The sequence below is a fragment of the Pelobates fuscus genome, chromosome 7 (assembly GCF_036172605.1).
Source record: "Pelobates fuscus isolate aPelFus1 chromosome 7, aPelFus1.pri, whole genome shotgun sequence".
Classification (NCBI taxonomy): Eukaryota; Metazoa; Chordata; class Amphibia; order Anura; family Pelobatidae; genus Pelobates; species Pelobates fuscus.
In genome coordinates, this window is record NC_086323.1 from 95498424 (window position 1) to 95526157 (window position 27734).

The following is a 27734-nucleotide window of genomic DNA, read 5'->3' on the forward strand; positions in this document are numbered from 1 at the left end:
AATTTTGTATATATTGTATATTAATATTGTATTTTATTGTACACTAACTGTAACAATGCAATGATTTGTGGACCCAAGACATACTTGAAAACGAGAGAAACCTCAATGTATCTTTCCTGGTAAAATATTTTATAAATAAATATATATATTAATATTGGAGCCGAGGGAGGGGGCATTCAAAGAGCCTATAGTGTCAGGAAAACGGGTTTCTTTTCTTGGCACTGTAGGATCCCTTTAACCATTTCATCACAAAGCTCTGCCAAAATATTAAATATTTTGAGTTATCTCACATGCGTTTTATTTTAGGGAATTTAACAGACTGCACGTGTCCCACTATTGTTGCACAGGCAGTACAAAATTAGGAACATTAAAAAACAGAAATATAGGCAGTTTTGAAAAATAAATAAAATTAACTCAATCTAATTATTTCATAGCAGAATCTACAGATGTAAATGGATTAATCAGGTATGATTTAGATCAAGCAGAATACAGCATCATTAGACGGCGTGACATGTAGACAGACCGATATTAGATTTTTAGGTTGAAAGTGCATGCAGAGTAGTGAAATTGTGACCACCCACCAGAATTAGCAGCAGCTCCTCCAAATAGCAAAGGATGACGTTTTCATCTTCATAAAGAGCCCAGCTACGCTGCTGGGCATCATCTTTGTGACGAGCCAGGTCAGCAAATATGACCTCCAGGCGCTGTTCATCATGACATATCTGTCCTGAAGGTAATCCACAACTTGAATCCTGATAATTAAAAATATAGCATATTTATTAATTTATTGTATTAAATATAAAGTAGGAATCTAAAGGTACACTCCATTAACCCCTTAAGGACCACATTTCTGGAATAAAAGGGAATCATGACATGTCACACATGTCATGTGTCCTTAAGGGGTTAAGCAAAATAAGCATAATTAAGCCAATTTTAGTGTATAGATCATGCCTCTGAAGTCACACTGCTCAATTCTCTGCCATGTAGAAGTTAAACCACTTTTGTTTCTGTCCATGCAGCCCAAGCCACACCTCCCCTGGCTGTGACTGGAACACCTTCATAAAAAAATAAAATAAAAAGACTACGTTTCAGTCAGATGATAACTTACATTAGAGATATTTTTATCTCCTGCTCTGTAAACTGAACATTAATCATGGACAGGAGGCTCCTGCAAGGTCTAGCTCTTAACAGTGCAGAAGCTAAGAAATGCTAAATTAATGGAACGCTTTAGTGTTAGGAATACAAAGATGTAAAGACTTTGTGAAAGGCCAAGAAATTGCACTTAGTACTACAAGTTTAAACATGTTAAGAAGTGGTCTGGGTACCTACGTTGTCCTTTTAAACAGACTGTGTAAACTTTAGATCTCACTTTGCAGGAAGGGAAGGGTACGCAGATTACTTGCAGGGAGGTGTGACTACAGCTGCATACACAAAGCGATTTAACTTCTAAATGGCAAAGAATAGAGCAGTGAGAATGCATGGGCATGATATATACACCAAAACTACTTCATTAAGCTAAAGTTGTTTTAGCGACTATAGTGCCTTTTAAGTATGAGCAAATTTACTAAATTGCTGTCATTTTTATGCTTTCAGTTTTATATTTTTAATTGAATGAATAAATATTCTTTCCTAAAAGAACTCTGTGTTTTTTCTTGTTCAGTTCCCACGTCAAATACAGGTGTTATTCCTTCTCCCGCCCCCTCAAACACCCTCCACCAATCATCAAGGCTTTGTTATCCCCCAGTGTTTGACTGTCTTCTAGAAAAAAAAAAGTCATCTGTGCAATATGAGCGCTTTTAACACAAGTGAATGAAATAGTGATGTGAAATAAAACAGCTGTTACTACACTGAGTTTCTCCCAAAACTACACACACAAACATAAGTACAAAAACACTGAACTGAGTGGTTATAGTTACCACCAGTACAAATAGAGGAGTGCTAAAACAATAACACTTACCCCTATGTCACAAGGGATAGATGTAGAGGATTGGCTTGGTCAATCATTATGTTTGACAAAGCCACAGGAAACAGTGAAATGCGTCTCAGGTTGGAGCACCATAGACTTTGCTTATATATTCTTTTTTATTTGTTTCTAGAATATTGTTATTTTAGAATTCATAAAAACTTATTTACTTGAGCAACACTGTCTAGTGAACTGCATCCTTAATATCTGCTCCTATCCAAGAAGGGTTGTATCCCCTTCAAGCGACACTCAAGCTGTAATTCGTGGAGCCAGGACGAAGGGCTTTAGAGAAGGTGAGCAGGGAACCTGTATATTTATATATCAGCCACACTTCACTAGGGGCTATTGCTCTAGTCTATTTTTTTGCCAGGTTTTGCAAACTGATTTTAGGTATATCCCCAATAAAAAAAAAAGATAACTAAAGGCATGCAAGTTTTAATTTGAGGTATATCTATTAAACAGAGATTTTAAAAATTTATTTTGTAATTGGGCAATGTAGTTTCCCTTTAAGGACACACTTGCCTATGTGATGTGAGTCTCCCCTAGCTTGCTCTATACTCGTGAGTGTGAATCTTTATAATTTTACACCCACACCCATTTGCAGACTATATTGCACCATATTGTCTTTTCTCTCTTAAGTTTAGCTTCTGTTGTACATCTACCCTTTATAACATAGGTGTAAGTATTGTTGTTTTAGCGCTCAACTATTTGCACTGGTGGTAACTATAGCCACTCAGTTAACGGTTTTTGACAGTATTCATTCTACTACACCACTTTTAACAAAATTTTAACCAAAATACAGATGAGTTGCTGAGTTTTGCCAAACTCTACTTTGGCATAAATTCTGCAAATTTAGTCTTTGACTTGCTGTTTAGGGAACATTACCAAGCTGTTATAATCAGTGCATTTATTGCATCAGCAACAAATAACCAGGGCTCTATTTTAGTACAACAATAACAAAACCCACTTCCGTGCATACAAAAGAGCCCACTTCAGCCTATTTAAGTGATTATTGTGCCAGGGTACTACACTTTTGACAAACTAGTAAAATGGACACACAAAAAAGGCTTCAAGGGGAAACATGTAGCTCCATAGTGCTGCGAATCAAAAAGCCAGGATAATATCTCTGGGCTCTCGCAGCACCTGTGTGTAATGACTGGTGCTGAACTCATTGATAAGTTGGCAAGCAAGCCAGGAAGTGAAATTTACAAGCCCAGCAATATCAGTATCGGCCAATAAAGATACCGATATTGCCTATAATACCTTCCAGGACCGCCGAGCTCATTACAAGCCATGGGGTCCTGGGGGGGCGGGCAGCTGGCGTTTACTTACCTCCCCAGCAGCTCCCATGGGAAATCTCGCGAGACCCGCGGCCGCAGAGCGTTGCCATGGGTTATTGCAGATCATGAGATTTACACTGGGGAGCTGGATGAGCTTCTGGGGAGGTAAGTAACCACCTGCTGCCGGCTCCCACTACTCAGCCAATGCCACTGGACCACCAGGGACTTCTATCTAAAAATAAACCATATATAAATATTAAAAATAAAAATAAAATAAAAATGCCCCCTACTGCCCCTCCATTTTACACAAATCACATCCTTTCAGAAACACACACTACACAAACACACACACACACTGCATTCATTACACACACACTACACATACACACACACACTATACATACACACACACTATACATACACACACACTATACATACACACACTATGCATTCATTATATACACACACTATACATACACACACTCTGCATTCATTATATACACACACTATACATACACACACTCTGCATTCATTATATACACACACACTCTGCATTATATACGCATTATATACACACACACTATACAAACACACACACACTGCATTCATTATACACACACTATACATACACACACTCTGCATTCATTATATACACACACTATACATTATATACACACTATACACACACACTGCATTATATACACACACACACACTATACAAACACACTCTGCATTCATTATATACACACACTATACATACACACTCTATTATATACACACACACACTGCATTATACACACACACACTGCATTATACACACACACACACACTGCATTATACACACACACACACACTGCATTATACACACACACACACACACACACTGCATTATACACACACACACACACACACACTGCATTATACACACACACACACACACTCACACACTCTGCATTATATACACACACACACTCTGCATTATATTAGGGATTGACCGATTATCGGTTTTACCGATATAATCGTCCGATATTCGGTATTTTCGGCAATATCGGTATCGGCCAATATAGATACCGATATTGCCGATAATACCTCCTAGGACCGCCAGGCTCATTACAAGCCCGGCGGTCCTGGAGAGGCGGGCAGCAAGCGTTTACTCACCTCCCAGCAGCTCCTCCAGCTCCCCAGTGTAAATCTCGCAAGACCCGCGGCCAGCTCTGACGGCCGTGAGTCTCGCGAGATTTACACTGGGGAGCTGGAGGAGCTGCTGGGAGGTGAGTAAACGCTTGCTTCCCCCCCCCCCCCCAGCTAAGCCAATGCCACTGGACCACCAGGGATTAACATATCCCCCCTCCCTGGCAAGGCAACAAGCAGGGAAGGGGGACAACAAAAAATAAATAATAATAATTAAATATATAAAAAAAAATTTAATAAAAAATGCCCCCTCACACATACACTCTATTATTATACACACATACACTACACTAACACACTGTGTATATAATGCAGTGTGTGTTTGTATAGTGTGTGTGTATATAATGCAGTGTGTGTGTGTTTGTATAGTGTGTGTATATAGTGCAGAGTGTGTGTGTTTGTATAGTGTGTGTATATAATGCAGAGTGTGTGTGTTTGTATAGTGTGTGTATATAATGCAGTGTGTTTGTGTTTGTATAGTGTGTGTGTATATAATGCAGTGTGTGTGTTTGTATAGTGTGTGTATATAATGCAGTGTGTGTGTTTGTATAGTGTGTGTGTATATAATGCAGTGTGTGTTTGTATAGTGTGTATATATAATGCAGTGTGTGTTTGTATAGTGTGTGTATATATAATGCAGTGTGTGTGTGTGTATATAATGCAGTGTGTATATATAACGCAGTGTGTGTGTGTGTATATAATGCAGTCTGTGTATATAATGCAGTGTGTGTGTATATAATGCAGTGTGTGTGTATATAATGCAGTGTGTGTATATAATGCAGTGTGTGTGTATATAATGCAGTGTGTGTGTATATAATGCAGTGTGTGTTTGTATAGTGTGTGTGTATATAATGCAGTGTGTGTTTGTATAGTGTGTGTGTATATAATGCAGTGTGTTTGTATAGTGTGTGTGTATATAATGCAGTGTGTGTTTGTATAGTGTGTGTGTATATAATGCAGTGTGTGTTTGTATAGTGTGTGTATATATAATGCAGTGTTTGTTTGTATAGTGTGTGTATATATAATGCAGTGTTTTTGTATAGTGTGTGTATATAATGCACACTACACAAACACACTGCATTATATACACACACACACTGCATTATATACACACACACTGCATTATATACACACACACTGCATTATATACACACACACTGTACAAACACACTGCATTATACAAACACACTGCATTATATACACACACTATACAAACACACTGCATTATATAAACACTACACAAACACACTGCATTATACAAACACTGCATTATATACACAGTGTGTTTGTGTAGTGTGTTTATATAATTCAGTGTGTGTTTGTGCAGTGTGTTTATATAATGCACACTACACACACACTCTGCATTATATAAACACACTACATTCACTATACACACACACTACACAAATACACACACTCTGCATTCCTTATATACACACACTACACAAACACACACACTTTGCATTTAGTATATACAGCATTCACTTTACACACACTGCATTCACTTTACGCACACTACCCACACACACTACACAAACACTGCTTTCATTATATACACACTAGACAAATACACACTGCATCCACTACACAAACACACACTGCATCCACACCACTCACACTACACAAACACACACTGCATCCACTACACACACTCTGCATCCACTACACACACACTGCATCCACTACACACACATACACAGCTCCCCAGTCTAAACACACTGCATCCACTACACGTGGCATGTATATTTTGTGCATTTATCTTTAGAAATTGTTTTTTATTTTCCAAAATGGTAAATGTACAAAATATCGGCAAATTATATCGGCTATCGGCCTGAAAGTTCACAGAATATCGGTCGATCCCTACATTACATACACACACACTCTGCATTATACACACACTCTACACTATATACACACACTCTACACTATATACACACACTCTACACTATATACACACATTCTGCATTCATTATATACACACTACACACACTGCATTCACTTTACGCACACTACACTCACTATAGACACACACTACCCACTACATTCACTACACAAACACACACTCTGCATTCACTATACACACACTAAACACTCTCTGCATTCACTATACACACACTAAACACTCACTGCATTCACTATACACACACTACACAAACAAACCCTGCATTCACTATACACACACTACACAAACAAACCCTGCATTCACTATACACACACTACACAAACAAACCCTGCATTCACTATACACACACTACACAAACAAACCCTGCATTCACTATACACACACTACACAAACAAACCCTGCATTCACTATACACACTACACAAACAAACCCTGCATTCACTAAACAAATCCCTATTTATAATACATTATAAAAGCTGTATTCCTAACACTACAGGGTCCCCATATCCCCTACTCCCTTTTCCACGGCAGGGTTAAGGGGACAAAGACAGTGCACACAGATCAGTTTAATCAGTTTAATGAGGTTAATAGTGTGCCTATAGTGTCCCTTTAAGTGGAAGAATTCTTAGATTGGAAGTAAGTCCTTCTCTAAGCACCATATGACAACAGTTGGCAGTAGCTCTCTTGGGTTTAACAATAGAATATGTTCTATGGCCTAGGGAAGCAAATTTGAGTGGTGCCCTACATACAGAATGTATTGATTCAAAATTTGATGTATTCATTGTCAAAGGAGAAAAAAAAAAAAGACATTTAAGCAATATACAAAAAATATGTTTCAGACCAATCCACTTATTAGAATTTTAATGTATACCTATAAAAATAATAAATGAGGCCAACCATATATCACTAAAAGCTTGTGTCACACTGCAACTGATCGCGGAGATTAGTAATTGCATGAAACCAATCTATGCAAACCTTTTTTTCTTGCCTGATTTCAACACTACAGTTGATAGGGACTCTATAACCGCTGAAAGGCTGCAAGTCACGCATTGATTTTCAAAGCCTGGCAGCTTCACAGCCACAACTAATTGTATTAATGCAGTTATGTAACCGGCAGTTTAACCCCTTAGTGACCGGACCACTTTTAATTTTCTTACCGTTTGGGACCAGGGCTGTTTTTACATTTCTGCGGTGTTTGTGTTTAGCTGTAATTTTCCTCTTACTCATTAACTGTACCCCCACATATTATATATTGTTTTTCTCCTTATTAAATGGTCTTTTTAAAGATACCATTATTTTCGTCATATCATATAATGTACTATATAAAAAAAAATTGATATGATAACTTTTTCGAACTTTGACCCCCAAAATCTGTTACGCATCTACAACAGCCAAAGAACACCCATGCTAAAAGAGTTTCTAAATTTTTAGTTTAGAAATACCCAATGTGAACATGTTATCTTTTTTGGAAAGTTATAGGGCAATAAGTACAAGTAGCTATTTGCTATTTCCAAACCACTTTTTTTCTAAATTAACGCAAGTTAAATTGTAACACTGATATCTGTCAGGAATCCCTGAATAACCCTTCACATGTATATATTTTTTATAAGAAGATAACCTAAGGTATTAAACTTGGAGTATTTTGACTCTTTTCATGCAACCATTTTACCACCAAAACAAACGTTTTTTCTTGGACGTACTCAGTACGTCCACGGTCGTTAAGGAGATATACATAGAATGAAATTATATATATTTGTGTGTGTATTTTGATTTATATATATATATATTAATATCAAAATACAGTTAGAATAAAATTACATATATATTTTGTAATTAAAATTATTTTTAATTAATTATTTAATTTTTACAATATATTATCCATCTGGATATATACACACACACACCTGTAATGTTACTCTAAGTGTATTTTAACATTAATATATGTATATATTAATAAAAAATACACTTAGTATGACGTTACATATGATATATATACACATACATATCATATATACATATATGTATATATTTATATTTGTATTTATTAATTTTTTTAAAAAAATTACTTTTTTTTTTACACCAGCAGGGGGACTTCCTGTCAGTTCAGACACCTATGGGGGCCATGTGACTGGTCTTTTAGAGTGGTCACATGGCTCTGGGGGTCCTAAATTGGAGGGGGGGGGGAGGGGGGAGACTCTCTGGGCTCAGTCCAAAGAGTCCCCCCTCAGAAGAAGACCGATCGCCGGCGGTAAGTACATGGGGAGGGAGAGGGAGGGAGGGCAAGGGTTAATTTTTTTTACTTAAAAATAAAATACAAAATTATCATAATTTTACTATTATGGAGTGCCTTCACCCCTCAAGGCACTCAGTAAGGTAAGGTGCCCGGCAGTGTAGGGGTGTATTATATGATGCCTCGATATCGAGGCATCGTGTAATACCTTAAGAGTGGCTGGAAGCGATCCCTTCCAGCGCTCATTTTGGCTGCGGACGTACAGGGGTTGTTAACGACCATTTTTTGGCTGACATACCCTGTACTTCCGTGGTCACTAATGGGTTAATGAATGTTCAGGTGAGTGCATATATATTGGTAGGTTCTACTCTAACAGCCTAATGTCTGTTCTCTTGAGATATATATATCTATTTTGAGTTTATTTTTAACAACAGCAAGGAGGGCCCAACCTTGAAGCTTTTTTTCAAGTGCCAATTTCTTTAAACCCTTGGGTCTTCTTACTCTTCAGACCAAAAGACGAGTAGAGGGGACCGGAACAAAAACTGCTACATAAACTGACTGGCTGCCAGACGGTCTTAGCACAAAATTGGCATAAACAAGACATTCCACCTACATCCCTAGTTAGAAAAAATAGATACCTCCCTCCATCCATCCATCCATCCCCCCCCCCACCTCTGGTACTTTGTTGGGGGCAGGGACCGGGGGCCTCCGGCACTCTTCTTCCTCCATCTGTCTTCTATCTTTCCATACCCGTTCTGTACTACTTCTCTCTTTTAATGTCAACACTGATATCTACAGTCTCCATGGAGTCATGCAAGTCACAGGTTTTTAATGAAAGCATGATATGACGTGACACGCCTCCAGTGATAACTCACTAGCTAGCTCATCGGTTGCGCCTTGTCTTGATCTCTGCCTTAGATGTATAATTCTGTGTTCAATTTAAACAAAATCACTAAATTAGTTATAGTCCAACAGTAGTTACTACCTACACAATGTGAAAGATTGTTTCAGACGGCTTGTATACAATATGGAGGCTCTTTAGTTGTATTCCAATGGCCATTTGAATATATAAGCTCACCAGCCACGTCAAGGCAAGCCTCAATAGGTGAGTCCTACACTAGCCATTAGATATGCTGATATCAGCCAAGAATCTCCAGTGAGACAGGAAGGGGTATTTTAAAAACCCTTTAACATGTAACCCTTTATAGGGCTTCTACACACACAATAAACTTTGCTGGTATCAGACAAAGTGAGACAGAAAGGGGTGTTTTATAAACCCATTAACATTTAACCCTTTATAGGGCTTCTACACATTCAATAAACTCTGCTGGTATCAGACAAAGTTTAAACGTCTCTAATGAGACATGAAGGGGTGTTTTATAAACCCCTACATACTTTACCCTGAATAGGGCTATAACATATACAAATCACCTTGCTGGTATCAGCTAAAATGCAAATTTCTCTGATGAGACAGGAAGGGGTGCTGCCCCTACATACTTATAAAGTCTTAATAAGACAACGTGGGGAGGCTGGCAGCAATGTAACATAGCTGAGTGATACAAAATTCATATACAAAACACAAAGATAAAGCACCGCGCTTACAGCAGCAGTAGCTTAGTATCCAACAGCTTAAAATACATAGTAAAAACAAAGAGAACGTTACCTGCGCTCTGGCCTAAATCCCCATGTGCGTTTAAACAAAATGGAGGCTCTTTAGTTGTATTCCAATGGCCATTTGAATATATAAGCTCACCAGCCACGTCAAGGCAAGCCTCAATAGGTGAGTCCTACACTAGCCATTAGATATGCTGATATCAGCCAAGAATCTCCAGTGAGACAGGAAGGGGTATTTTAAAAACCCTTTAACATGTAACCCTTTATAGGGCTTCTACACACACAATAAACTTTGCTGGTATCAGACAAAGTGAGACAGAAAGGGGTGTTTTATAAACCCATTAACATTTAACCCTTTATAGGGCTTCTACACATTCAATAAACTCTGCTGGTATCAGACAAAGTTTAAACGTCTCTAATGAGACATGAAGGGGTGTTTTATAAACCCCTACATACTTTACCCTGAATAGGGCTATAACATATACAAATCACCTTGCTGGTATCAGCTAAAATGCAAATTTCTCTGATGAGACAGGAAGGGGTGCTGCCCCTACATACTTATAAAGTCTTAATAAGACAACGTGGGGAGGCTGGCAGCAATGTAACATAGCTGAGTGATACAAAATTCATATACAAAACACAAAGATAAAGCACCGCGCTTACAGCAGCAGTAGCTTAGTATCCAACAGCTTAAAATACATAGTAAAAACAAAGAGAACGTTACCTGCGCTCTGGCCTAAATCCCCATGTGCGTTTAAACAAAATGGAGGCTCTTTAGTTGTATTCCAATGGCCATTTGAATATATAAGCTCACCAGCCACGTCAAGGCAAGCCTCAATAGGTGAGTCCTACACTAGCCATTAGATATGCTGATATCAGCCAAGAATCTCCAGTGAGACAGGAAGGGGTATTTTAAAAACCCTTTAACATGTAACCCTTTATAGGGCTTCTACACACACAATAAACTTTGCTGGTATCAGACAAAGTGAGACAGAAAGGGGTGTTTTATAAACCCATTAACATTTAACCCTTTATAGGGCTTCTACACATTCAATAAACTCTGCTGGTATCAGACAAAGTTTAAACGTCTCTAATGAGACATGAAGGGGTGTTTAAACTTTGTCTGATACCAGCAGAGTTTATTGAATGTGTAGAAGCCCTATAAAGGGTTAAATGTTAATGGGTTTATAAAACACCCCTTTCTGTCTCACTTTGTCTGATACCAGCAAAGTTTATTGTGTGTGTAGAAGCCCTATAAAGGGTTACATGTTAAAGGGTTTTTAAAATACCCCTTCCTGTCTCACTGGAGATTCTTGGCTGATATCAGCATATCTAATGGCTAGTGTAGGACTCACCTATTGAGGCTTGCCTTGACGTGGCTGGTGAGCTTATATATTCAAATGGCCATTGGAATACAACTAAAGAGCCTCCATTTTGTTTAAACGCACATGGGGATTTAGGCCAGAGCGCAGGTAACGTTCTCTTTGTTTTTACTATGTATTTTAAGCTGTTGGATACTAAGCTACTGCTGCTGTAAGCGCGGTGCTTTATCTTTGTGTTTTGTATATGAATTTTGTATCACTCAGCTATGTTACATTGCTGCCAGCCTCCCCACGTTGTCTTATTAAGACTTTATAAGTATGTAGGGGCAGCACCCCTTCCTGTCTCATCAGAGAAATTTGCATTTTAGCTGATACCAGCAAGGTGATTTGTATATGTTATAGCCCTATTCAGGGTAAAGTATGTAGGGGTTTATAAAACACCCCTTCATGTCTCATTAGAGACGTTTAAACTTTGTCTGATACCAGCAGAGTTTATTGAATGTGTAGAAGCCCTATAAAGGGTTAAATGTTAATGGGTTTATAAAACACCCCTTTCTGTCTCACTTTGTCTGATACCAGCAAAGTTTATTGTGTGTGTAGAAGCCCTATAAAGGGTTACATGTTAAAGGGTTTTTAAAATACCCCTTCCTGTCTCACTGGAGATTCTTGGCTGATATCAGCATATCTAATGGCTAGTGTAGGACTCACCTATTGAGGCTTGCCTTGACGTGGCTGGTGAGCTTATATATTCAAATGGCCATTGGAATACAACTAAAGAGCCTCCATTTTGTTTAAACGCACATGGGGATTTAGGCCAGAGCGCAGGTAACGTTCTCTTTGTTTTTACTATGTATTTTAAGCTGTTGGATACTAAGCTACTGCTGCTGTAAGCGCGGTGCTTTATCTTTGTGGCTTGTATACAATGATGCTAAGCAATGCCTTACTTATTGTACAGGTCCTGCGACACCTAATCTTTACTCTGTAGAATAGACAAATCATTTGTACACTGCGGCGCAATGAAGAATGTGCCTTTTGTCATGTGTTGTTTTGTTAATGTCAAATAAAGAATATATATATATATATATATATATATATATATACACACACACACACACATATATATAGTGCCAGTTTCATTTGAAATCAACACTTTTATAAAACAAGAAAGACTGAACACTAAAACAGTACATCAACAAGCTGAAGTCTTCCTTTAAAATAAATAAAAATTATAAGAGAGAGAATAGAAATGGCAAACAAAATGTGTGTTGTAGAATGCATTGGAGAAAATGGTAATGTCTCTTTAAAACCATGAAAACACTGAAATGGTAACAAATGAGGGAATAAGTGGCACATAGTCAGCATTTGAAAGATGAAATTATTTTAATGCTCTAATGACAACTTCAGCATATATATCAAACAGTAATTTCACTCTTGAGCGCTGCGCTATTACAAACTCTACTCTAACGTGAATGGAGAAAAGCTACCCAGGAAAATTAACACAGCACAATATAATAAGAATAATCTTACTCACAACTTTTAAAATCTAATTAAAAGTACCCAAATATGCAAGCCAGCCAGTAATGTGAGTTTCAGATAACTGCAAGCTTCACAAACTACATCAGGATTTGTCTTTTTTTATTGCGTTTCCAATGTCATTGGATCCGCTGCATCTAGAACTATATTCATGTATTTATGACACTCGCTCACATTGACAAAGTGGCCATTTTAAAGCACACCAATAGTGGCAGTTTTGCCATGACTTGGGAACCCCTGGTTTAGGTTGGCCGTGTAGTGTGTGAATTAAAGTGCTAGTATTACAGTGGCTGCCAGTTCTGGAGGGAACAATGTACTAGTTAAAAGAAAAGTAAAGAAATAAAATCATGGATGCATGAATCACAAGATTACATCTGGGCCTCAACCTCTGAGATACAATTGCTTTAGTCGATTGACATTCACAAAGCAATATATTGCTTCAGACCTGACGCAAGAATCATAGAAATAAGCAATGGAATGCAGTTGCACTCACTGGCCAGGGATTCCTAGAGCAGGTACATTTACAGAAATGTTGAAATGATGCAAAGGATTCTTTTTCACGGATCAAAGGAATTGTGTATGACTGCTCCTTTAATTCCTGTAAATTCTAATAAGCCAAGTACGATTAATGTATTAATATTCTTAGTGCTGGTTAATGCATGTCAGTAATTTAAAGTAAGATCAAAAAAGTCTAATGTGACTGCTTACCATAGACTTAATTTATGTGATGAGATCCGGGAAATTACATTATCGATCCATTCCTGAAAGGTCGCTTTACAGCCACTTTAGAAATTGTCAACGGTAATTAAATAAGAGCATTAATAAGTACCTACAAAGAAGTGTGGTTCAATTCAGTTTTATTACACAAGGCATGGGCTTATTTCTAAAAGGAATAAGTTGCCAAAAGCAAGGACTCACTCAAGTTCCTAAGTACAACCCTCTCTCTACTTTCATCTAGACTCAATTCATCCAGGGATACCAGATATCATGTGAAAACAATAAAAAAATATGCTTCAAGCTATATAGGTCCCTTTACAGACATGTCTACTGTAATGGAACCAAGAAAGTGGAAGTGTTCTTTGCTGCACCTGAGTAATGGAGCACCATAAGAAGAGCTTTGGAATTCAATCTTTGTTCAACAGATATATGTTGTGGTCCTTGTTTTCTGGCATATAAATTCTCGCTTACAATTTGTTTCCATTGCTGTCTGGTTCTGCAGGATTAGTTTACATATTTCATTTTATGAAAATTTGCAGAAACCAAGATTTCAATGCTTTAAAAAAAAATAAAAAAAAATAAGATTTTCAATCACAAAGGGTATGCTGTGTCTACTACTGAAACAATGCTATGATGATACAATATGCAATTTGGATTTTTACACAATGCTCTATTGTATGGTGAAGTCCGCCAAAATGATGCTAATCCTTGATACGAAAACAAAAAAACAAGAATGGAGGAAGAAAACAGATGTGGCTTGGGGGCGGGGCCAGGCATCCAAGATGGCAGGACGTGCTTTCTAGTTGCTCCTGCTAACTTGAGTGTACCTTGAGGATAATCCGCGTCCATCCTACCACAGGACACTCCGCTAAATTGGCTAAATAATCTTGGTGCCAGCAGCCACACATATTGACAGCCTGAAGCGCCTGAGAGTGTTGAATACTCACACATACAGCCTCTTGAGAGTGAGGGCCTGTTGACTGGGAGAGACGGACGCTCTCCTGACTCTGGGCCTGTATCTCACCACGAGCTGCTTAGAACCCTGTTTCTCCCCCCACCCCCCTCCCTTTATGGACCGGTGGGGGTTATCCCGGTCCCCACTGGGAGTCCATCGGCAAACAACCTGGTGTGAGGTCCTTAACAGTGCCAAGTCGTAAGCTCACAGGGAAGATGGCCACCACACAGAGACATGACCTCTGAGATCCCCACGAGGACAATAGAGCAAAGGGCTTCGACCACTTCTGAGTGTGACTCTGGGCTATGCTTGCTGACAAGGCACAGAGACCAGCTACCGCAGACGCCTCACAAAGGCCCACTACAACACCCCAAACAAAGCCTACACCGCACCGCAATGCCAAACTTCCAACCATGATGAAAAGGAGGCGAAGAGGGTGCCCCAGCTTTAGGGACACCACCCCGCCAGCAGCCGTCACATACCTGCACCTCAGCTAACACATGGAAGATCGCCCACAAGCTGCATACAGCCTCATGTCCCTGCTCAGCAAGGTCGGTGGCGTGCAAGGAGACGAGCCTGGAGATCTGTTCCTCGGGTTGGACACAAACGGCTCCACGCGGCATCAAAAGAGGAGACCATCGTTGCTTTGGGATGGAGGGGTACCACAACAGGTCTAGATTGACTTTTGCCACTCTGGGACGCTGACTTTCCGATCACGGGCATCAGCTAAACAATCCAGTTGCAGTTCAACAGATCCTGCACAGCTATATGTTTTTCTTTGTTTTAATTTTAATTTATTGTACGCAATGAGATAGGCTACATTTATACAGATTTAAATATCTTATCAGATTTTAGCCCTGCATGCCTAGCTACAGATAGGATCTGTCTTCACTAACTTGGTTGGTGTACCATACATGATCATCGAGCTGCCCTGCACACCCAGGGATAGTTACGCTTGGCATACAATCAACAATTCTGGCTTACAGCAAATTAACCTCTCTCACTGCATAGTCGGTTAGATTTGTGCTTATTGTACCGCATCATTTTTATAAAAATGTTCTGCTTATTCACCTCTCATCTAATCAAAAAAGTGTAAATGATATGCATGCTGCAACAACGTCTTACTATGTAAACTTTTATATGATAGACTCTGCTATCTTGGCATAGTCGGCCTGTATGTTATTTTGTTAAAGACAACAAAAATAAAGAATAAATAAATAAATTAAAAAACTGATGTGGCTTAGTTCAACCACTATAAAAATCAACATTCTGAGTATTTGGTCCATTTAAAAACTCATGTGAGATACAAACATGACACCATTTTGAGTCACACTTATTTTGAGACATTTCACTTCATATGATAACTGATGATCAAAAAGCTATTCCCACCTTTGGGATAAGCATTCTAAAGATATGTTACTCTGTATTTAACCCCCGATGGGCCGTTTCTCCCATGAGGGTGCCTTAAGAGAATCTATTCACTGTGTGGAGCCAGCAATGATTAATTGGCTGCAGTGACTATCCTGTATCTCGTGGGGCCGATGATGAGTCGCAAGCAGCACAGACTAACAGTGTTTACCTAGGAAGCAAGAATCATATACGGTATATATATATATATATATATATATACACACACCAGATACTGTAAAAAAAATAGATAGAGAACACATACTGGCTGCTGAACGATAAAAACATTCAAATTTTAGATCAACACAGAACATTCAACCTTGTAAACTGTAAAAATAAGGTGGAGTGATTAAGTGAACATATACTTATCTTTCTGGGATTAAACCAAAATAAGACAAGATGGGAAGAAACATAAGAGAACACAATAGTGCAGAATATATGGTATAAATGCCAATTACACATATGATCAATACAATATGATCTGCACTATTGTGTTCTCTTATGCTCCTTCCCATCTAGTTGTATTTTGGTTTATTGCCTAAAAGATAAGTACGGTATATACTTTCACGTAAGCGCTCCCCCTTACTTATAGCTACTGATTACACATTCTTGGGTGTATAGTTTAAAGGTGTACCATGCAGGTGTTTAAGGGCAGCTGTTTGGCACCAAGCTATTATATTTTCTGTAAACATCAGTAACGTACAGCCTTATCTCAAAAAAACAAGACATGCAGAGAATCATGGGATTTGTTCTTCAGGAACATCTGGAGAGCCAGTGTTTGGAGAACTCTGCTCTAAACAATGGCTGTTTGAAAAGTGATACACTTTTGATTCACCATGGCTACCTGGCGTTGTCAAACCCTGGATTACAGTCAACATTATATTGTTGTTGTTTTCTCCTCCATCAGATATCAGAACTTGGTGTTTTTTTAAGTTTTTTTTTTTCTCTTTAGTAATCTATTACGTTTCATATATTTTATCATCTGGAAAGGGCAACATGCCATCTTATAATCACCAATGTTTTCAGGAAATGGCTGATTATTGTCCATTTACTTGTCTGTAATATTAAAAAGCGGTTTTGCTGTGGCAAAACTACTGAGCTTTTTGTTTTTCACATGAGGAGGTTTTTGCTACTGGAATATTGTCTGAATCCGTAATGTAAGTATGGTATTAAACAGCCAACATTTCCATAAACGATCTGATAGCAAATACAAAACAGCTGTAGATTGTGACACACCAACACATCAAGCAGACTTCAAACATCTTAACGAGAAAATAAACACAGTCCCTAGAGAGAGCAGACTTGCTGTGTACATACAAATTGCCCCTGCGTTGCTTTTAGATTTACTTGTCAGGAGGGCTACTGAAATTAAAGATACAGTGAGATTCTGCTCTTTTGTTTTTCTTTTCTTTAAAACAAACAAAAAATATTGATAAACAAACATGCACAAAATTAAATTTTTTACATTTATTTTTTAAAGTTGAATAAAACACACATTGTACCTGAAATTACCTAGTGAGTGAGCTTTATTTCTTTCAATTGCCTTTTTAAAGGGGCTTTTTAACATAAATAACTACTAGAGCTCAGTGAGGGTTTTGTTGCCTATACTGTCTGGAAGCCATCCTCCGATAATATATCACACTGTTGAGGAGTAAAAAAAAAAAACGGAAGCCCAAGCATGCTGACATCACCTGTGATCTCCTCCAATCCTTTCGATAGAGACAAAATGGATTGTAAACCACACTGGCGGAAAAATGGCATGCTCCTCCAATCAAATGCTGATCCTATCAGCAGCATTTGATTCTCAGACTGAGTTTTACTTGCTCTGGCAGTAGAAGGGAGTGAATTTAACCTTGTAGTCTATAAAAAAAAAAACCTGCAATGAATGAAATTGCAGGGTTAAAATGAAAGGACATATGCAACCACACCACTTCATTGTGATGAAGTAGACTAGGTGACTATAGTGTTCCTTGATATGTTTAATGCATGAAAACATTTGGGGAGAGCTGATCCTAAATTGCTTTAAATGTTTTTGCAGTATATCCGCAACCGGCAACCGCAAATACTGCTTCTTTTCATGTAGCAGAGGGATATTGATATATCCAGATATGCAGATGTGTAATCAACTAACTGAAACTATATTATGCTCTCAAGCAGGAGATGGGTATTATTTAAAAAAAATATAAAAAAGTATAAATTAGCAGAATAATTAGGTGGATTACTGAAAGACTGAGCCAACTAAATCTATGTAACGGTGTCCCTAGAGATTGCAATCAGAATGCTTTACAGGAAGGGATCTTAATTTAATTTATTGAATTTAATTCTCCCGAGAACCAATTTGAAAATGCTGCCTAATTTATTAGGTTGCTGGGTGGGTTGTAATTAAGTAGTAATGCAACAGTGTTTTTCTCTATAAGTAGCAGAATACTTTTGTGCTGAAGAACATGGAGGCAAGAGTGGGAGAGTATTTAAGCCAAGGATGGCTAATATTGACACCCAGGAGATATTAGTGAACAACCCCGTGATGTTAAACCAGCTTTAAAGTGACACTACATACCATAGCCACTACAATGTTAGTCACCCTGTTGCCAAGCGTTCCCAGATGCCATACAGCAGTAATCTTTTAAACCATTTAGAAATGGTTTGACAATGACCTTACTGTGTTGGGCATCTATGGTCCTTCTAGTATGATAAAGTGAATGTTCATACTACCGCACTGCCAAACCAGCTCATACCCAGTGTCAGTTGATAGCTCTCAGCCAATGAGTACTGATTTACTATTTAAACTTGGTACGATATAGTGTGGAAGTATGATCATTGCATTTCCCATACTTGCCAACTTCTTTGTCCGTGCACGTGGGATGCCGGTGAACAGGTGTAGAAGGGGGCGGGACAATGAAGCGAATCGCATTAATGCCACCTCTCAAGGGGGCAAACCCATCCAGAAAGGGAGCAGTTACACCCTTATTTTTTTCACATGTTGTATGTTGTAATCTTATGCTACAATTATTTAATTTTTTCTTTTTTCATATCAATCTACACTCGTAATGACAAAGCAAACCGATTTTTGAAAAGCATTCAGACCCTTCGCAAGGTACATCCCATTTATTGGATCATCATTGAGATGTTTCTACACTTTGATTGGAGTCCATCTCTAGCAAATTCAATTGATTGGACATGATTTTTAAAGACACACAAAAACAAAAACTAATTTCGGCTGCATTCAAGGTGCTCAAGAGCACAGTGGCCTCCGTAACTCTTAAATGGAATACATGTGGACTTGTTTCTGTTTATGCAGCCCTAGCCATGCCTCCACTGGCTGTGACTGATACAGCCTGCATGAAAACAAACTTGTTTGATTTTCAATCAGATGTAACTTAATTCAGGGCTTGACAAATTTGCTTTAAATCTAGGAGCCAGCCATAAAACTTAGGAGACAGTTCTTTAATGTAGTGGCCTTGGTGTTCTAGCCTGTTCCTATAGGCTTTTCAATGTAAACACTGCCTTTTAAGAGAAATTGATTGAATATGATTCAGAGAAAAGGCAGAGTTTACATTACGCCTAATAACACCTCTAGTGACAGTCACTCAAACAGCCATTAAAGCTGTAGCACCTTCATTTAATGTCTCCACGGTCTGCATGAAGGCGGTGAACGTTCCCCACAGAGATGCATTGATTTAGCATTTAGCATAATTTTGCCGCTCATGCTCAATAGCTTCCCAATGCTTTCCTATAGGAAAGCATTGTATTGGCTGAAGTCATAAACGTTGCTAATCTCAGCTATGGGGATAGCACACAGATATATACACACAGATATATACACAAACAAAAACACACATACAACTGATAGACATATGTAAAGACACACTGACAGACAGATTTTCTCACACACTCACAAAGTATATATTTTTATTATTATTTGATACACTCAAACACACACACAGATTCATAGATACACACAGACAAACACATGACAGATATACACACACACAGAAATAAAAAAACATTATAACCACCCTCCTATTACCTATGTTGTGGACGGAGGAGGGTGGCATTCCTGGGGTCCAGTGTGACTGGGTAGCAGCAGGTTACAGCGAGTCTGGATACGGCCGATGAGAGTGGGCTGCGGCTGGTACAACCTCCCCTGCTTGTCTCTGTATTCCTGTGCAGCTCACTGAGAAGTAAAAAGTACTGAAATTCTTTCTACCCGCTTCTGAACCAGTGCAGGGGAATGAATGGCCAGCCGGCACGGTGGAATGGAGGGCGGGCAGAGACACCAATGCCCTGCCAGCTTGTCATTCCCCTGTGCGACCTCAGTGCCCGGAGGAAGTAGTTACAGTTCACTTCCTCCCAGCGTGCAGAGATCAAGAGATAGGAGGAGGAGGAAACAGCCAGACAAATAACAGACACCAGGACAATATTCTTAGTCGCCATGGCGACCTTGGATTTGTCACCCTGACTTAATTTAAACGTTTTTATCTCTTGCTCTGTAAATTATACTTTAATGACAAACAGGAGGATCCTGCAGGGTCTAGAAAGCTATTAAAGCAGGAGATAAGAAATTCTAAATTAAACAGAATTTTCAATAACTGAAGTATAAACATTAAAGGACTCATTACAAGAAGTGTTTAATAAGGCTGTGTGTAAGTCACATGCAGAGAGGTGTGCCTAGGTCTCTCTCCATAGACACAGGGATTTTACACCTAAATATCAGGAAATTGAGCAGTGAGACTGATGAGCATGATCTATACACCAAAACTGCTTCATTAAGCAAAAGTTGTTTGGGGACTATAGGGTCCCTTTAATAATGTGATATTACAGTTTATATTTTTAAAATATTTGCAAATAATGTCAAAATATTTTTTTTTTTTTGCGCTTTGTCATTATGGGGTATTGAGTGTATATTAAAGTGTAAAATAGCATAAAGTGTAAAAGAATCAATATTTTCAGAATGCATTGTATATAGTACCACAAAGGTATACAAAAATGTATAACAAAAAGGAGAAGTTTTATAAAGTGTCAGCCCCTACTGCACTATATTACAATTTTAGTCAGTAAGGCCAGCCAAGACACTAAAATCAAACACTAAACAGAAGATTTAAAAAAATAAAAAATAAAATCAAATAAACAAACAAACAAAACACATCTGACTAAAATTCTCACTTCCTATGGTAACCTTTAAGCATGACCTATGTGATTCAGGGACTGTCCTGGTATAATGTGCACCATAAAAATGTACTGTAGTCTGTGAGTAAGGTACAATTTAAAACTAGCATTTCTCAAAGTAAGAAAACAAAGGCTAGACAATCTAATTGTCACCAACATCAGAAAACCATATTATAGATGTCCCATGTAACGGATACCATTCGAATTTATTTTCTGCTAGAAAATAATTTGATGGATCTGACAAATACGCAATATACGGAAAGGCACTTGTCACACAAACACAACAGGTATGTACAAGATAAAATATCATTGATATTTGATGCTAGAAAATACAGACATAAAATGTTATTTATAGTTTCTTGGTTTATAGTTTGTACATAATGGCAGATGCACGGCACAGGCAAAGGATGTGAGCTTTAACATTTCGCTACATGTTAGTCAGTTGTCTCTAGAATAATAAATAAACTCAATAGTATTACGTCTATGATGTGGACCTTGGAATAACAAAAAACTTATTTGGAAAAATAGATATTTTACAGATTAACAAATAACACAAAGAATGATTTAAATATACAAAAACAGAACATAAAATTGCCCTATTCAACTGCACCATAATTGGTTAAATAAAAAAAGGACACAAAACACCAAAATCTTAATGCAGTGGTTGTTGTGCAAAGAGACCGTAGCAATGTAAACACTGAATTATCTGAGAAAAATGGCCTCCTCCATAGGTTGTCACACAGACAGCCACTATGAGGAGATGAGTGGCGTGGAGATTACTGTGAGTGTGTCTGTGAGTGTGAGTGAAAGCATTGGATTGGATAAAGTTGGCAAGAGGGCGGGGCCAAACACCGTTATGGCCAATCAGCACCTCCTCATAGAGATGCATTAAATCAATGCATCTCTATGAGGAAAATTCAGCGTCCTCATGCAGAGCGTGAACGGCAGAGCTGCCTACTGTGCAGCACTGAGCCAGGAAACACCTCCCGTGGCCATCTGAGAAGTGGCCACTTGGAGGTGTCCCTAGGGGCAATGTAAACACTGCCTTTTCTCTGAAAAGGCAGTGTTTGCATGTAAATGCATGCATATAATGATTATACTCACCAAAACAACTACATTAACAGTTAACTGCAGTTGTTCTGGTGACTATAGTGTCCCTTTAAGAATACAAACTTTAGTGTTCCATTAAAGTTATATTTACTTGAGAAGAAAATGCCATGGTTTTTGTCACTGGATTAAAAATTAATCATGGATTAATAATGTTAGGGAAATTCTGTAGGGTGCATACATCACAGTTTTGTCTGTAGTCTTAGCCTGCAAATCATGGCAGCTCTGCAAGGCATCTTCATTGAGCACCATGCCGTTGGACTAATGGCCCACTGGGACTTGCCATTAACTGGTGACTGAAAAAGCCACCATTTATTAAGCCTACATTACATTTCTCCTGGAAATTCCATAAATGTAACTGATGCAATACTGAAAGCTGATAACCTTTAATTTGTTTTGAAATACTTTAACCTGTTCTTGATATGGCTTTGTTTGCTCTCATTATAATGTAAGTTTTATTCATATTTATTTGTATATAGATTAATCAGATGGTTAATGCACAAAGTAAGAAACCAGATCATACCCCACACTCACAGGTTATAAGCCTGCTAGGATCAACCATGGTTTTCATGCTTTCTGTGACCTACAGAAAGATTAGTACATAGTTGGACAATAAATGTTTAAATTCTAGAGCAGGGGTAGGCAACCTTAGAGACTCCAGATGTTGTGGACTACATCTCCCATAATGATATTACAGTCGTAAAGCTGGCAAAGCATCAGCGGGAAGGGAGTAGTCTACAACATCTGGAGTGTGGAAGGTTGCCTACCTCTGTTCTAGAGTATGCGTAAACAAGTGCGAATCACAATGTCCTCTTTCAAAAACTATTAATACTAATGGGGAGGGGGGCGGAGGGAGGGAAGCTATTAAAGGTTATTTTATGTAAATGCAGTTTCTTTGGTTGGGAATGAAATAGAAACATAGAAACATAGAAACATAGAATGTGACGGCAGATAAGAACCATTCGGCCCATCTAGTCTGCCCAGTTTTCTAAATACTTTCATTAGTCCCTGGCCTTATCTTATAGTTAGGATAGCCTTATGCCTATCCCACGCATGCTTAAACTCCTTTACTGTGTTAAAGATTTTATTTACATTTTATTTACCTTATTTTCCACTAGAGAGATAAGGATCTGCTCCATGACAGAAGCTGTAGATGGGATAGAGGACTGAATGTGGCCGACCACCACGCCTATAGCCACCCGAGACAGTTCATAGCTGAGGTTGGTGTTTTTGCGAACTAGTTCGATTAGCTCAGCACTTATTGTTTTTGGAACAGTTACGGCACCAGCAGGGGTTTCCTGTGCTGCAGATTTCACATACAGTTTGCCTTTGCTCTCCTGGTTAACGGTATTGAAAGCTTCCACACTAAGAGGCGGAGCTGGAGCCATCTTCTTTACTTGTGAGAGTTTGTTATTTTGACTGCCAATTTCTAATTTACTGGGTGGTCCTGGTGTGGCCATCTTGTTTTGTGAGTTTACAATTCCAAGGGATAATGCTGTTGGGCCCAAACTTTGGGAAACTGTAGTGTGAGCACTTCTGCTTGGCACAGGTGGAGGGGTATTACTTGGGCTCGAGGTTGCTGTAGGATGGCAAGAGTCCGTAGAAGAGTTGCCTAAGGTATCGATCGAGGAGATGCTTACAGTAGACGTGTTCGATATGGATCTTGAACCATCGTCAACACAATCTAGAGTTACAGAAAATAAGAGACAATAAAATCCCTTAGGACTTAAATTAACTTTTATGAGGCACTTGCATAAACCACACACATTTTCAGGGACATTATTGAACACCAAAGCATTTGGATTAATTCTGGCTTCACCCATAACAAGAGCAATTTTCCCTAAATAATCCCACCTACTGATGCTTCATCTACCGCTGTGTAGGCCAGAGATGGCTAACCTTGGCACCTCATATGTCTGTTAACGAGTTTTCCTTTCAAGCTCAATTCAGCCTTTAAATTTAGAACTATGAAAGACTGTCTAATATGCTTGCCATTCACACCCTGCATATGTCGTCAAGGAAGGGCCTGCACAGACTGTAAATACACAGCTTCCAGACTATTGTAAAAGCATGGCCACTGACTGTCAAACCATTATGAAAGCTGTACTTACACAACAGCTGGGAATCTACCTGTTTGTAACCCCTTGTGTAGGGGGGGGGGGGGGAGTATAAGCCACAAATCTGGAGCTATTAAGGAAGATTTAATTAAATGTTGATGAAGATACTAAAATATTTGAAAGAACATTGTTTAGGAGACAATTATTTAATTTAGCCACTCTCTTTAAATTACTTTTTTTTTTCTATGTATTAAGTAAGGCACTTACTTTTCGTAGACAGGGTTCTTTGCGCATTTTTCCGTTTCTCAGGTGGTGGGGGAGTGACAGGGGCCGCTCGTCGTGCTTGTGGAGGGACCTGAGCAATGACAGTGAATTGCATGATGTATTGATTTTGCTAGTGTATATTTCAAATATTCAAAATGAAAGCATAAACAGTTAAAAAGTTTGCCATGGAAAAAAGCAAAAACACTCAAAGCATTTCTTCAATTCTTTTAAGGCTATTGTTTGAGTTATAACATGTTTTGAAATGGAGAGTCTGGGACATGAACCCTGACGGTCACTGTGTCTTTTCTGGGATATATTTAGCCATGGATCTCCTAAAGTAATTTGTAAGAAGTAAAATGAAGGGGCAGGGAGGGAGATGTTACACAAGAGGTTTAGGTCACAGCTGAGCTTGGAAATTGTTGGAATTCTGTTTTTCATTTAATACAATTTAGAGTTTAATAAAAAAAAAAAAAAACCTTACAGCCCACCCTCTCTACACACTACTGGTAAAGACAGAACAAATTTAAAAAATTCCTTTAATGACAATGTATTTTATTTAGTATTTCCTCTCTCTTATTATGTTAATTGCCTACAAGAGCTTCCTGTGTTTGATTAATGTTGAATTAACAGAGCAGGAGATAACTTCTAAAGTAAACACACAGTGCTGTGAGATCTGACAAAATTATAAAAAAAATTCACGAGTTATGGCTAGGCCTACAAAAACAGAAACAAAACAGATTTAAAACAGAGCTCAACAAATCCCAAGATATGACGTTACTCATGCCCCCAGGTCCCTAAACAGTGCACGAGAGTGAGCCGAGTAGGGAGATGATGGCAGCCCCACTGAACCCCGGAGACAGCCTATCCACTCTAGCTCTCCATAGTAGGGTGACTGGCTGGATTTAAATTAAAATAAAAAGTAATTATTTGTGAGTGAGCGTGTCTGTGAGCGAGTGTCTGTACCTGTGTTCCCTCCAATCACATGGGAAAGGTGATTTTACTCACCATTTTTCCCACGCAGTGCTGGTGATGTCGTGGCTGGCCCCACCTCTATGTCTGAGATCATCAATCTTGACTAAACCATTGCACATGCACAGCAAAATGCCACCGTGTCAATTTAACCTCTCATAGAGATGCATTGAATCAAGAAACACTAAACCAGGAAGCACCTCTAGAGGCCGTCTCAGTGACTGTTGCTAGAGGTGTCACCAAGTAGCAATTTAAACACTGACTTTTGTATAAAAAGTCAGTGTCTACACTGAAAAGCTTTCAGGGACAGGATATAGACTTCAGAACAACTACATCAAGCTGAAGTGGTTCTGGTGAATATAGAGTCCCTTTGAGAATTGTATTTTTGGCGTTTATTTCTCCGTCTAATTTTTTCTAGCTGGCTCCCAGATTCCAAACAAATTTGTCAAGCCCTGATTTAAAGGGACACTCCTGGCAGCTAAACAAGTTTAGCTTAAATTAAAGCTAAAAAGAGAGGGGGGGGGGAGAGAGGGGGGGGGGGAGAGAGGGGGGAGGAGAGAGGGGGGGGGGGGGGGGGGGGGGGGGGGAGAGAGAGAGGGGGGGGGGAGAGAGGGGGGGGGGGAGAGGGGGGGGGAGGAGAGGGGGGGGGAGAGAGGGGGGGAGAGAGGGGGGGGAGAGAGGGGGGGGGAGAGAGGGGGGGGGAGAGAGGGGGGGGGAGAGAGGGGGGGGAGAGAGGGGGGGGGGAGAGAGGGGGGGGGGAGAGAGGGGGGGGGGGAGAGGGGGGGGGGGAGAGAGGGGGGGGAGAGAGGGGGGGGGAGAGAGGGGGGGGGGAGAGAGGGGGGGGGGAGAGAGGGGGGGGGAGAGAGAGGGGGGGGGGAGAGAGGGGGGGGGGGAGAGAGGGGGGGGGAGAGAGGGGGGGGGGAGAGAGGGGGGGGGGAGAGAGGGGGGGGGGAGAGAGGGGGGGGAGAGAGGGGGGGGGGGGAGAGAGGGGGGGGGAGAGAGGGGGGGGGAGAGAGGGGGGGGGAGAGAGGGGGGGGGGGAGAGAGGGGGGGGGAGAGAGGGGGGGGGGAGAGAGGGGGGGGGAGAGAGGGGGGGGGGAGAGAGGGGGAGAGAGAGGTATAACACAAAGCTTATGAGTTTGTCTGTCTCTTTATATTTATTTTACCTGTACAGTTCCTTTGTGGTTTTGGTGCCTTGAGTATCCATTTAAATATTAATGTATGTTAAGGAAGGAAAGTATTTTACAGAGGCAAACACCACTCTCTTCTGTGCCCTACTTACCATATTTATTTAAAACGGATTACACATGTAGCATAACGGGGTCCCTTTAAAGGAGCAGTGGTCTTTCATATGGTCTTTCTGCACAACCAGACACCAAAAACATTTTTTTGCAATGGGTTGTGCCATAACATTTTAAACTTATTTTTCATTCACATCATCATGTTAGCTGGTCTTGGCACAACCAGAACATCTGATTTTTATCCCCATGATGTCATGAGTGTGAGCATAAAGCCTGTACATAATCCATGCATGTGTTTTAAACATCAAAGGGGCATGATACCACTAGGGGCACAAAAGTATTGAGGAAGGAAGAGTGTTCATGGTATTTAATGGTCTATTAAAAGATTATGAAAATATCTCAATATCATACAAGCATAAAACACTGAACAACTCTGCTTACCTGATAAAGATTTTCTCCATCTAATGGAATTTCTGGGTTTGGCAAGCTCATGTTGCGCTCAAAACCAGTACGACATACGCCGTTGGGCTGCCGCACAGAATCCAAGTGGTGATCACTGGTAGATGTGGTTATGGAATTTGACTGAGAGGTTGGCGAGTGCAGATTTCGACTTTGTGTTTCTTTGCGATGATGGATAAGTTTCCTGTTAGATGTAAAAGCAGGAAAAAAAATGTTTTATTAAAAAGCAAGAAAATAGTGTTGAGAAAAATAAAAAATAAAAAGTGCAATATCAAAGAATAAATGCTCACTTTAAAATGCTTAATTTAGCTACAAGAAAAATGGCCAGCTTAAACTACTGCCATTCAAAAATGTACTT

At 39.4% G+C, this 27734-nt stretch overlaps 1 protein-coding gene across 1 annotated transcript in view; it reads right to left on the reverse strand.

Moving 5' to 3' along the window:
- Positions 1-27734, reverse strand: part of NCKIPSD (NCK interacting protein with SH3 domain) — a 105505-nt gene that overhangs the window by 40522 nt on the left and 37249 nt on the right. Inside the window, exons 3-6 of the mRNA XM_063426225.1 lie at positions 27359-27560; positions 24712-24799; positions 23491-24071; positions 582-752 (exon numbers count right to left, since the gene is read on the reverse strand). Coding sequence (XP_063282295.1) covers positions 582-752; positions 23491-24071; positions 24712-24799; positions 27359-27560 — 1042 coding nt within the window. The remainder of the gene's footprint in view (positions 1-581; positions 753-23490; positions 24072-24711; positions 24800-27358; positions 27561-27734) is intronic.